Here is a 13,428-nt window from a genome sequence, read left to right as displayed (position 1 = left end):
GAAGGCAGGAGGAGAAGGGGACAACAGAGGATGAGATGGTTGGATTGCATCACTGACTCTAGGACATGAATTTGAGTAAGCTCCAGGAGTTGGTGATGGACAGGGAAGCCTAGCGTGCTACAATCCATGGGGTCTCAAAGAGTTGGACATGACTGAGTGAACTGAACTGAACTCTTCCTTGCTCAATTTATTAATAGGATGTCATCAAAAATGGCACCTGTTGAGCCATCTGTCAAAATGCATTTGAGCTCTTCCACTCACACTGTCCTCATCCTTGTCCAGGCACTCTTCACTTTGTTCAGCATTTCTGGACATAGTGTCTTGCATTTTCCTCTGTTCCACAAGCTTCTTATTTCCCTAACTAGACTGTAAGGATATCCACAGCAGGGACTTTGTCTTCTAACTCACTGGTGTCTACCAATGTATGTGACATAATTCTAGGAGCATAATCGATGTTCTAAGTTAGCAACAAATGAATTATTTCCTTGAGTGTTTCTGAGACTCTGTTTACCACATGATGTTTACAAAAGGTATTGCTTGAAAAGATTTGGTATCCTCAAGTAGTAGTCTTCATCTTAAACTTGGAGTAGATTATTTTGTAAAAAGGGATATGAACAATCATTTTGAAAGATTTTTCCAATGTGTCAGTCTTTGTGCTCAAAATATTATATTCAGTAATTCAATTTCTATAACCACCTTGTAAAAGTAGGTGCTTTTATTTCTGTTTTGCAAAGTCAAGCTGTTCAAGATAACAGCATACATTATTTCAAAACCCTCTTTTCTTGCATGTTGTGCTGCCTCCATGGACATGGGTCCACATGTGGGAGGGAATGCATGTCTGCGGTCAGAGAGAGGGGCCGAGCCCTCATCTCTAGTCCCGTGTTTCCACCTCTCAAAGGGACATCTCCACATGGATATCCTGCTGTCCTGTGAAGTGTCCAGCACTTCTCACTGACATCTCCTTTCCCCATTTCCCTTGCTTTTTTTTAGAGGCCTTCTGAGACTCCCCAGCATTATTTATCTCATGATCTGATCATCATCCTCAACACCACTATGACTGTCATCACACATTTATTGAATGCTCACTATATGCCAAGGACCTTGCTAAGCACTTAACAGAGGGTTCATTCTTTCAACAAACTGTGAGATAGGTGGTATTATCCTCATTTGAAAAGACCCCGATGCTGGGAAAGATTGAGGGCAGGAGGAGAAGGGGACGACAGAGGATGAGATGGTTGGATGGCATCACCGACTCAATGGACACGAGTTTGGTGGACTCTGGGAGTTGGTGATAGACAGGGAGGTCCAGCATGCTGCAGTTCATGGGGTCGCAAAGAGTCGGACATGGCTGAGCGACTGAACTGAACTGAACTGAACTGTGCTGTACTTAAGTCACTCAGTCGTGTCTGACTCTTTATGACCCCATGGACTGCAGCCCACCAGGCTCTTCTGCTCATGGGGATTCTTCAGGCAAGAATACTGGAGTGGGTTGCCATGCCCTCCTCCAGGGAATCTTCCCAACCCAGGGATCAAACCCAGGTCTCCAGCATTGCAGGTGGATTCTTTACCATCTGAGCCACCTGGGAAGCCCATTATACTCTCTTATGGATGAGGAAATGAGCCTCTCCATTGGAATTAAGCAGGGATTGGTCTCAGGTTGGTCTGGTTCCAAAACTCTGTTCCCCTTTCCCCTACAGATCCATCCGGTTCAGTTTCCTCATAGCATAGATGGGAAGACTAAAGAATTTGGTCCTCAGAAGGGCCATGTGAGCTGGGTGTTATGCTTTTACAGGTCTCAGAAATAAGTTGATAAGGGCCAGTTGGGGGCTTTAGGATGGTTCCTCTTAGGTGGAATTTATTTTCTCCTTTTTAGTTGTACCTGGCTTCTTTGTACGTGTGCACACACACACACGCAATACCTTTCAGTTCAGGTAGATTGATTCTTTTGGTCCAGAACTGCTACAGAATAAGATTCCTGGCTTAACTCTGAGGCCCTCAGATGCCCCCAGGTCACGCACATCTACTCCAGTCCCTCCACAGAACTCCAGGACCATGTCCCCCATTCTGAATTTGGTCCCCATTCTTCCTCCATTCCCAGGGTGCTGTGTCTGTTCTTTGACCCCATTTGGAATTCAGAACGTTCAGGTGTTTTTGAGTCATTGTGAGATGCAGACTTCCACAACTAAACTTTCCATCCACTTCCCTGGAATGAGTCCTGTGAGCCATAGGTAGAGTGTGGTGGGTAACTGCGTGGGGCTGGATCAAACCGCCCAGGTTGAACTCCAGCTCTGCTACTTAGTAAGACTTAGTAAGACTTGGATGAGTTGCTCCTTGGAAATGTTAGAAACAAAACCAGCTATTTACTGAGCTCTTGCTCTGTGGCAGCCACTGGGTTAACTGCCGGAGATTTACTACTGCATTAATCCTCATCACAACCATTTGAGGTGAGGGATACCCTCCTTCTACAATGGAGGAAATTGAGGCTCAGATGGGTAAAGTTAACTCTCCAATGTCACACAGTTATTAAGTGTCAGACATGGGATTTGAACCCAAGTCTGGCTGACTCTGAAGCTGTTCTTCAATCAATCATGCAATAAGGTTCTCTGTGAGGGGAACAGTCAACTCTATTTTACAGAAGTGCCGTAAGGAGGAAAAGTTTAATGAACAGTGGCTAAGGTCACTTTTGCTATTAATGTTCTAAGATTAGAACATTCTAACCTTCTAAGTCCTATGGGATGACTGTTCCATTCACAGAGTCAAAGAAATCAAAAGACAGCAGCATATACCAAAAAGTTCCAAAGGGTCTCCACAATGAAGAAGTATTTGCTGAGATGTGGCTCTAAGTCAACAGGGATAGATAGAGAGAAAGACATTATGCAACCAAATTAGAATGGAAAACCCTAGATAATAAAAATGGATTTAGTAGTTTTAGCACAGACAGGCACCTCGGATCATCTACACAATACTCCTGTCTAGTAGATAAAGAAACAAGATCTGATGAAGTGAAGACACTAAGATCACCCTCTTAGAAGATATCAGAGCTGGGCTTGGAGGCCAGTACTCCAGGGGAAGTGTTGATTTGGGGGTTCAAGCTCTCCTCCTAATGACTCTGATCAGCTACCCAATTGGTCTGGTAATTTCAATCATCCTTCAAACAAGGGAAGTTTGTAGAGCTATTGCTGCTCACTCACCACTGGGATAAGTGCCTTGAGTCCAAAGGAAACTTCAAGCTCAGTCACTGACTCCACAAAAGCTACAGTGTCCTTGGTGAGCAGAAATCCATCCTTAAGATTATTAGGCAACAAGCAGTTCAGTGTCATGATCATGGGAGCAGTTCAAATAGAAGGGAGGAAAGCAAAGAAGGAGATTCAGAAAGACTGATGAGAAGAAGAAGAAGAGGGGAGGGAGATGGAAAGAAGCATCAAAGACAGACAGGAGAGAGGCAATTATAGCTAACATTCCTGCTTTATTTCTTCCCTTAGCACTTAACACCATCTGCTATTCTATAGACTGAACTTATTTATCTTTATTATGTGCCTCCCTACACTAGATTGTAAGCTCCATAAAAGGAGGGAATTTTATGTCTTTTTACCTCCCTTCCCCCTCCCGGTCACTGTTCTATACTTGGTGTCTAGAACCGTGTCAGGCACAGTGGAGGCTCCATGGTTATTTGTTAGACAAATGAATCAAATGAGCAAGCACTGACCATTTACCATAGGCACTGTGCTAAGCCCTTTTAACTTTCCAACAACACTGTGAAGAAGATATTATCTTCAATTAACACATAGGGAAATGAAGGTTCAGAGGATTTTAAAGCACTTGCCTAAAGTTACAGAGCTATTGAGCATTGGAGTCTGTTATGGAAAAAGGTATTAGGATACAGACAAAAGATTATTGTTGTTATATGATGACATAGTTAATGACATCTTATAGAATCAAAGCATTGCTTTTTCCTTCTGAAAAATTTCAAACATACGGAAAAGTATAAATAACTTTAAGAGAATTCCCTGGCAGTCAGGGGTTAGGATTCTGCACTTCCTATGCAGGGAGCTTGGGTTCGATCCCTGGTTGGGGAACTAAGATCTCACATGCTGCAAAGGAAGGCCCCTCCAAAAAAGAGAGAGAATTTTAAAATGAACACCCAGTGTACTCAATACCAAGCTTTATAAAATTTTAACATTTCACATATTTGAGTTTTTTTAATTGAAGATAAAAATGAAGCCCCAGTGTTCCCTTCCTTAACATGCTCTGACATAGCATGCCCTGACATAGCACGCCCTTATTTAATCACTGTCTCAAATCTGCCATTTATTGTTCAAACACATTTCTACATACATTTATATATCCACAAAAGCAAATGATATTGTTTTTTATTTTCAAACTTGATAGAAATGGTGCCATATTTTACAGAGCATTCTGCAACCTGCACTTGATACCTTGGGTTTTTTAAGATCTATCCACACTAAGACACGTTGCTCTCGTTTAATGGCCATGGCCATTGTGTAACTATAGCATGATTTATTTGTCCAGTCTCCTGTTGATGGAATTTAGGTTATTTACATTTTTGACTATTGGAAACTGGCTCTAATGAATCTTTTTTTGTTTTGTACCTGTTGCCTTCCTTGTGTTTAGGACCAGAGGTAGAATCTCTGGGTCCAAGAGCACCTGCATTCTTAAGTCTCATGTGTAGTGCCAAACTACTCACTAATATTTTCCATAATCTTACTGGTAGTGTAGGCAACACAGTATTTGCCATCTGAAGGGTGTGAAATGTTACTGTCTTTATAAGTTGCAGTACCCTAATTTTTAGAGAGGTGCAACCTCTTTTTATATGATTATTGCCATTTGAATTTATTTTCCTGTGAACTCTCTATTCATATTCTTTGCCCATTTTTCTACTAGGGTATTTTCTTTGAAGATTGTATTTAAAGTGATTTATCACATATTCTTTTTTTTTTTTTTTTTAATTTTTTTATTAGTTGGAGGCTAATTACTTCACAACATTTCAGTGGGTTTTGTCATACATTGATATGAATCAGCCATAGATTTACACTTATTCCCCAACCCGATCCCCCCTCCCACCTCCCTCTCCACCCGATTCCTCTGGGTCTTCCCAGTGCACCAGGCCGGAGCACTTGTCTCATGCATCCCACCTGGGCTGGTGATCTGTTTCACCATAGATAGTATACATGCTGTTCTTTTGAAACATCCCACCCTCACCTTCTCCCACAGAGTTCAAAAGTCTGTTCTGTATTTCTGTGTCTCTTTTTCTGTTTTGCATATAGGGTTATCGTTACCATCTTTCTAAATTCCATATATATGTGTTAGTATGCTGTAATGTTCTTTATCTTTCTGGCTTACTTCACTCTGTATAAGGGGGCTCCAGTTTCATCCATCTCATTAGGACTGGTTCAAATGAATTCTTTTTGACGGCTGAGTAAAATTCCATGGTGTGTATATGTACCACAGCTTCCTTATCCATTCATCTGCTGATGGGCATCTAGGTTGCTTCCATGTCCTGGCTATTATAAACAGTGCTGCGATGAACATTGGGGTGCATGTGTCTCTTTCAGATCTGGTTTCCTCAGTGTGTATGCCCAGAAGTGGTATTGCTGGGTCATATGGCAGTTCTATTTCCAGTTTTTTAAGGAATCTCCACACCACACATATTCTTTTCCAAACATGAACAGGGTACATGTCAATAATACTTTAAAATTTTTCCCTTGAAAGCCTTAAAATAATTTTTGTTAGACTTATTTTATGGACACCTTTCTGTTGCTGTTATGAATGCAATATATAGATATGGACATATAGACTGATACATAGAGATAGCTATTTTCTATTTAATGGTAAGAGTGCTAAGAATTTTTTAGAAATTGAAGTCAGTAACCTGCCTGAATTCTTATTTGTTCTATTAGTTTGTAGATTATTTTTTGTCAGCCACCATGACATCTATAAATAAAGAAAATTTTGTGTTTTCCTTTCTGATTCTTACACTTCATTTCCTTTTCTTATTGCATTTGCTAGCACCTCCAGTACATAGCTATCAGAAACAGTATTAAAAGGCATTTGTTTCTTATTCATGACTGAAATGGGAAAACTTCTAAAGTTCCACCACTTAGTACATTGTTTTCTGCAGGTTTTTATTTTTATTTTTTTCAGTTTCTTTTTTTTTTTTTCCTGCAGGTTTTTAAAATACTCTTTAACATATTAAATGAATTCCCTTCTGTTCTTAGTTTGCCAAGAGTTTTAAAAAATTATACTTGAGAGCTGAATTGTATCAAATACATTTTTTCCCTCTGTATCTATAGATGTTCATATGATTTTTCTCTTTAACAGGGAAGAACTTTAATTTGTAATGTATGGTAATGAGTAATTTTCTGACTTAGAATCATACTTGAATTCTTGGCATCAGACTCATCAACCATGATTTTTCAAAAATTTGCCCTGGATTTGATCTGCTAGTATTTTATTCAGAATATTTTCATCTATATTTATGTGTGGTTGAGTCATAATTTCCTTTTCCTCCACAGCTCTTCTAAGTTTTTGAAGCTGAGATTATATCAGCATCATAAAATTAACTATATAGCTTTCCTTCTTTTGTTTTATTCTCTAAAACACTGATTTTCATATTAATTTTCATAAACTAAGGATTTTATGCTTCTTAAAGGTTTAGTAAAAGTTACAATTTATGCCTGATTTTTTTGAGGGAAAAGATCTTTTTATTTACTGTGATTATTAGTTGATCTTATTTCTAGCATCCTATTTCATGTTTTGAGTTTACTATATTTTTTTCTAAACTTCCTTTATCTTCTCAATTCTTGCCAGTTAAGTTTTCACATTTTTCCATTTTTCTTTGGCAAATTATGATTCTATTCTTCTAATGATGATTCTATATCCTACACATCTATTAAGTCCAAACTACACATTCTTTTCAACAAAATATAAAGTTATATAGTATTTCAAGACAAAGACCTTTAGCATGCTCTAACTATTCCTGAAAGAGTCTCTCCCCACTTCCCTGTGTTTTATTGTTTCCTAGAGTTTGATTTTACCTTTTTGAAACACACAACAAAAGTTAGTTTTTAAATTACAACCAAAAGTTACTTAAATTTGCTTATATATTTTAAAATTTCTTTCATCTTAAAGAAGGCCCCCAAATTCTTTAACAAGCCTTCCTGGGAGAACTGTGTGTGTTGTGCAGGGTGGGGAGGGGGGTGGTCTATGCACTTCCTACAGTCTCGGTAGGTTTGTGACTGCTTTGATCACCAGAGCAAGGGTAGTGACACTTTCACTTCTGAGACTGCGTCACAAGAGGCACTGCCGCTCCCTCCTTGGCACACTCGTTCGGGGGCCCGAGCCTCCACGAGAGAATTCAACTGTCAGAGGCCACCGTGCTGTGAGGAAAGTGAGCCACAGAGAGAGGCCATTTGAGTGCACCCCAGTCAGCTGTCCTAGGCTGCAAGTCATCCCAGCCCAGGCACCAGGCACCTGAGGATTCCAGAGGATTCCAGCCTCCAGCTGGGTGAGCTCCAGCTTTTGAGTCCTCCCACCTGAGGTCCCAGATATCACAGAACAGAGGCCAGCCATCCCTGCTGGACCCTGAGGTCCCAGACATCATGGAACAGCGGACCAGCCGTCCCTGCTGGATCCCGTTCATATTCCTGACCCACTGAATCTGTAGGCATAATATTGTTTTAAATCACTACACTTTTGGTAAACAACAATAACTAGAACATTCCTGTTTCTTGCATCCCAGAACTTAGTGACGGTTTTATTTTTCTTCTTATGGAAATGCACCCTTTAATTTTTTTAAGTGAAGTTCTATGGGTACCACAGTTCTCTGAGTTTTTTAATAACTGAAAATTGCTTTGCCCTCACTTTTCAATAATGGTTGACAGTTCTTTGTTCTCAACACTTGTCTTCTGGCATCTCTTATTACTCATGATCATCTAATTATTGTTCTTTTCTCTCATAGCTTAAACTTTTTTTTATTCCATCAATATGGCTTTAGAAAACCATCAACGAGGGGTAAACAGTTTATCTAGTCTTTTTTGTGCCATGCATCTGAGCCCAGGATATTTGTCTTAATTGTGGTAATTGAGAAAGCATGGCTTTTGTGGCAAGGCAGATTTGATTTTGAAACAGTGCTCTGCCACTTACCATATTGATTTTGGGCAAGAAAATTCTCCATCTCAGTAAAAAAGATATCTATTATTGTCTGCCTGGCAGAGTTGATGTGAGAATTAAATTGTACTGTGTGCTTCCTATATATTTGTCAAAAAGAGTAGCATTATCCTGCTTTTGCTTCCTGTTCTATCATAGCTTTCTTGTCTGTTATATTGACCTCATAAGTTGTGAGAATTCAATGAGAAGGTGCCTAATGTTGTGTCTAGTGTATACTAGGCCCTGAATAAACATTGCTTTGTTTTTCTTATTGCTCTTTGGCTGAAGAAAGTTAGAAGCAGCCTCAGCAGTGTGGCCCTAGTGTGGGATCAAACCCTGGGCGAGGGAGCTTAGCTCAGTTTGCGTACACCCCGGGGCCCCGGCACCTCCTGGGTTTCTGCTTTTTCTCCCTAATACAGGGAAAGCAAGTCCTGCCTCCTGGAGCTCAGCAGGGTTGTGAGTGACATTTTGAAGGTCAAGATTCTGTAGTTTAGCCGGTTCTGGGTAAGAGAGCCAGGCCAGGACATCTAAACCTTGAGAAGGCAGTCTGGAGGCTCCGTCCGTCACAGTCACTTGGCCTGGGAGCTGCTCCCACGTGGCTTCCCCTGCCCTGCCTGAGTGGGTGAGCTTTGACTCTAGGCCAGAACAAAAGTGTGTAGAGAGGTGAAAACTTGGGAAATGATACATAGCCCCACCCCCTTAGCCTTCAAATCCAAGGCAACTTTCCACACCATTTCATGCTGAAGCACTTCCGGGAACTATGTTTGCCTTCTGGATGTTCCCAAACAGTGAAAACAGGGGCATCTGGTGAAAACCCAGAGTGAAGGGTAAAGACACCTGCACTGCCTCGGGAGCCAGGTGTCCTAGGAACTGAACTCAGGGCCGTCAACCGCAAATGCGTTGTTGTTGTTGTTGTTGTTTAAATAGAGTCTCTAATTTCCTCAGCTCCATTAGGATGAAAAGTTCATTGCCCACCACCCTACCTTTGCTGACTAATTTTGCTAGAAAGTGCTGCTTGCAGCAAAGAAAGAAAGTCTGGCTACTTTAGTTCACAGCATAGGCTCTTTCAGTGAAAAGGAATTAGGGAGAAAAGAGTGAAAAGGAATTAAGGAGAAGAAAGGAGTCAACTACCTTTGAAAGAGGCTCTTCTGGGAAGAGGTGATAGAGTCCCTGCGGGATCATTGTGATATTCCACACGATCATTGTGACGGTCAGCCTGCTACGCAGACACACAAACGCCCGCACCATTCACAGGGCCAGGATCGTTTGGGAGTTATAAGATATATAGAGCTGGCCCCTGCGGTTGGGGGTGGGGCCAGGGAACAGAGGGCTCTTTTTCCTAATTAGCTGTTTTTATACAGGGAACACATGACCCAAACACAACCACCAACTGTGTCTTTGACATATACAGGCAGAAAGGGGGAGCTGGGCTTTTGTCTGCCGCAAATTCTTTCAACTTGCCTGTCACCCCAAGCTGCAAAACTCAACAATGAGTCGGATGAGCAGGACCATTTCAGAGAGCTTGCTAAACAGACTTGGAGACAGGTATTATTTCCATCTGTTCAGGGTTGAAAAATACTGTAAAAGTGAAATTGGGTTCATATCTTTTTTCTTTCCATTTCTAAAAGTTTTGTGACCATTCTTTGCCATTTGCCTGAGTTTCTGGTGTATCCTAGAATAGTGTGTGGTTCAAAAAGAAACAAACACATTTTAAGGAATAGTATTTCTTAGTACTTATTCCCTGAACTCATTGTTCTACTGTCCATAACATCGACTGTTAACTTAGTAAATACAAACAAAGACTATTACAACATCAACTATGTTCCCTACCTAATGAAGGGTATTTGATAATATAGTCAGTTCAAGAATTAGCAAATTGAAGCATAAGATCTAAAACAAGGAGAGGATGCTTGCTTTGTGGATGTGTACATATTTATTTGTGTGGCATCGTTCATTCTTTGATTCTAAAGCAATGAAAAAATCTCGAGTATTTTTTACCCATTGGCTTAACTGAAAGCAGTTATGCACAAATGGTTTTCCCAGAGCCAGAGGTAACATGTGCTAACACTAACTATGCTGAACTGGAAGTCATCAAAATGCCGTGTATGATGTCACTGCCCAGGTAGCAGTCACCAGAGCATTTCCATACACAGCTCAAAGAGAATTTCCGTCTGTAGCCATGGTGCAGGCAGGTTCAGAGAACTTCCCAATGCTGAGATAAAGAAATCCACAACAAAACACTTCTCCAATTGGGTAAACACAGTCTTTCACGGACTGAACTGTTTAGAAAAATTAGTGCATTCTTTGTTTCAACACATATTCACCACGTTGTATAGCACAACTGGAAAATACTGACAAGACCATAAAAAAGTAGATGGAAAAGTGTCAGATTAAACCCAGAGCAAAGCCCAGAGCTGATTGACTTAATTGGAGATAATGAGAAGCAAAAATCACATTTCTACTTGCAAAGTTAAACAGAGAACAAGGAAATTACCCTGAAAATTTACCAAAAGCCCTTTGCTGAAATGCCTAGAAAATTGAAGGCCAGAGCGTTTTTGAGATTTCAAATGTCTGGATGATGCCTAGAAGTCCTATGTCACTTGTTTAATGATGACCTGAACTCCGTGCCTATGCCATTCTTTCTAATGAAACATAATAATCCCCCCAAGTCAGTGATTTGGTTCCTGCCCACAGAGACTATTAGAAGCACCTCTGGGCAGAAATTTCAAGTCCCGTTAACACTGGAAAACAGAAGACAAGGACTTGGGGTAGGGATGTCTCCTGGAGGTGGTGCAAACCCAAGGGATCAATAAAGCAAAGGGGAAAATGAATGCAGAAGTCCTTCACGAGGCATCAGCCTGGGGCATGTCATCAAAGAAACTTGTCTACCCACCGCTGGCCTGTCAATTAAGCCATTTGCAAATATTTGGACTCAGGGGCTTCTTCATGTGCCCAGTCTTGGCATATCCACACTATGAAATTTGTCAAAATAGCCCTATAAAAGTAGCCATGACTGAGGCTTCCATAAAAAGGGGAGCACAGCCACTGCTATTTATTCCTCTTTAAACTCAAATGGTAGTGTGTACCAACCTCTCATCTTCAGATATAAATACTTCTCCTTTAGCATGCAATGCCATCTTTCTCCCCGAAAGTCCTAACATCATGTCCCCCAGAACAGAGGATGTTTCTGGGTAATGTCCTTATGGTCTTAGAGACAACAAGACCATGCCCAACTCTGGAGAGATGGACTTGATCCATGGAGCCCAGTGAAGACATTTTTGGTTTGGAGGGGGCTGGGGTGGACTTACCGAAGCTGGGGGCACTGTGCAAGGTCATGTCCCGGATCACCCTTGTGCCAAAACAGGACCACATCAAGAGAAACTGCTGGGCCACCTTCTTCAGGGATCCTTGTCTCTTGGCAGCCACCTAAGAGAGAGTGAACAGCTTTAGGAATGGTTGATTTGATCTTCACTGGTTATTCTTTCTTATAAAATATGACAAGAAGGTTTATGGGTCTCTAAGTTCAATGTCATGGAATGGTGGTTTTTTACTTTTTATTTTTAGCAGCAGAAGTACACTCTAAGAAATGAAATCTTAAGTCAAGACTCAATGTGTACAACAGAAAAAAGAGATCCTGGCCTGGTTGAACCAGGGGAGGGAGCCTCAGAATCTTACCTCCTTTGATTCTCTTTGCTGCCTACCTCCTAAGGGGAGGCCCAAGTTTTGCCTTGGATCCCTAGGGCTCTGAGGCCGCCGAGGAAACACTCAGCTAGCTTGCTTCTGGTGACCCAAGTGCCACCAACACGAGTGATGGACTGCCATCCAGGACAGGGACCTTCCGCTCAGCTGACCCACCTTCACAACACACCGGTCCACCATGGTGTCCAGCCACTCGATGTAGGACTCGATGGGAGACTGCTCCTCCAGGAGGTGGTCAAATTCCTGATACACTGTAAAACAAAGGAGAGCCCCCCATGCCATGTAGTTGGGTTTAAACAGAGACACATTCAATGATTTAGAGAATACACCCCAACTTACCTTTTCAGGCTCATCTTCCATGCCTAGGAACACTTTCAACCATGGCCACCCCCAGCTTACTTGTCATTCCTGCAAACCTCTGCTTGGATTGTTTAGTCTATCACAAAACAGCGGAAATGGATCTTCCTGTGAAATTCTATTTACCCTCCTATGCCCCTTGTCAGCAGAGCTGATCATTCTTCCTCTATATTTTCATAGCCCTTAATTATTTGTATTCTTACCTTCACTACATCACGAAAAGCCCTTTGCTATAGTTAGGGGTGTGCATGGGTGTCTCCCCCTGCCACCTCTTTGTCTGATATCTTTATTAGCTGGTGCATTCCCTGTGACATAGCTCTTATCCAGCAAGTGCTTGCTTTTGCAAACAGGCAGACACATGCTAATGCTCTCTGTTGCACTCTCTTGGCACATTTGGTCATTCAAATATTTCTGAACCATGATGGTATTGGCCAAGTAGCTGAATCAGCCTCTTAGTGCTTGACATGTAGTAGATGCTTAATAAATATTTGTGGAGTAGAGGGAGCAATCTCTGTGTCTTCAGTTTCCACATTACTAACAGGAGGATAATCGTACCACTTCACAACCTTTCTTCAGGCACGAGTCAAACAACTGAATCTAGAAGGATTTTGTAATCACTGAAGCACTGTAGAAAGTAGAGATATTGCTGTGATGATCTCCAATCAAAAAAATCTTGTTTTATTATGTTTTTGTGTATTTTTGTTTGTGGGGCTCAATAAATCAAGCCATAATTCAGGAACCACACATTCTTACAGTTTTCATTTGTCTGAGCAATTTTTGTTGTTCCATTTTCTAGGACTGACCAATTTGCTCTACTTTACTTGTGATAGCTTCTGCAAGAGGTCGGCTTGCAGGACCCAAAGTCAAATTCTTCAGAACGAGAAAAGGCTTTCCAAACCCGTTTCGTTGATCTGTGTCATTTTAGAGGTGAGGATGTCTCACGTCTATGTCTAAGAGGTCAAATGACCCCCTCAGAGTCAGAGGGTGAGGTGGTGGCAGAACAGGACCTGGCACCACTTTCTCCTTGGTGGCACGTCCCCCTTCCTGGCACGGTCTGTGTGCCCGAGCTACTGTGCTTCAGTCAATGATGATATGATGATAATGATCGTGGTTGCAGTGAAAGTGTCAACTTTCACTTACTGAGTGAACACTTACTGAGTGCTTGCCGCATGCCAGGTACTGCCCTAAAATGTTTCATATGGACAC

At 41.5% G+C, this 13,428-nt stretch overlaps 1 protein-coding gene across 2 annotated transcripts in view; it reads right to left on the bottom strand.

Annotated features, from left to right (window-relative positions):
- Positions 1 to 13,428, bottom strand: part of RFX4 (regulatory factor X4) — a 173,806-nt gene that overhangs the window by 29,335 nt on the left and 131,043 nt on the right. For both annotated transcript variants that reach the window (XM_043441490.1, XM_043441491.1), the window contains exons 12-13: positions 12,022 to 12,116; positions 11,475 to 11,592 (exon numbers count right to left, since the gene is read on the bottom strand). In XM_043441490.1, the coding sequence (XP_043297425.1) occupies positions 11,475 to 11,592; positions 12,022 to 12,116 (213 nt within the window). The remainder of the gene's footprint in view (positions 1 to 11,474; positions 11,593 to 12,021; positions 12,117 to 13,428) is intronic.

The sequence above is a fragment of the Cervus canadensis genome, chromosome 21 (assembly GCF_019320065.1).
Source record: "Cervus canadensis isolate Bull #8, Minnesota chromosome 21, ASM1932006v1, whole genome shotgun sequence".
NCBI classification, from domain to species: domain Eukaryota; kingdom Metazoa; phylum Chordata; class Mammalia; order Artiodactyla; family Cervidae; genus Cervus; species Cervus canadensis.
This window is presented reverse-complemented; position numbering and strand designations above follow the sequence as displayed.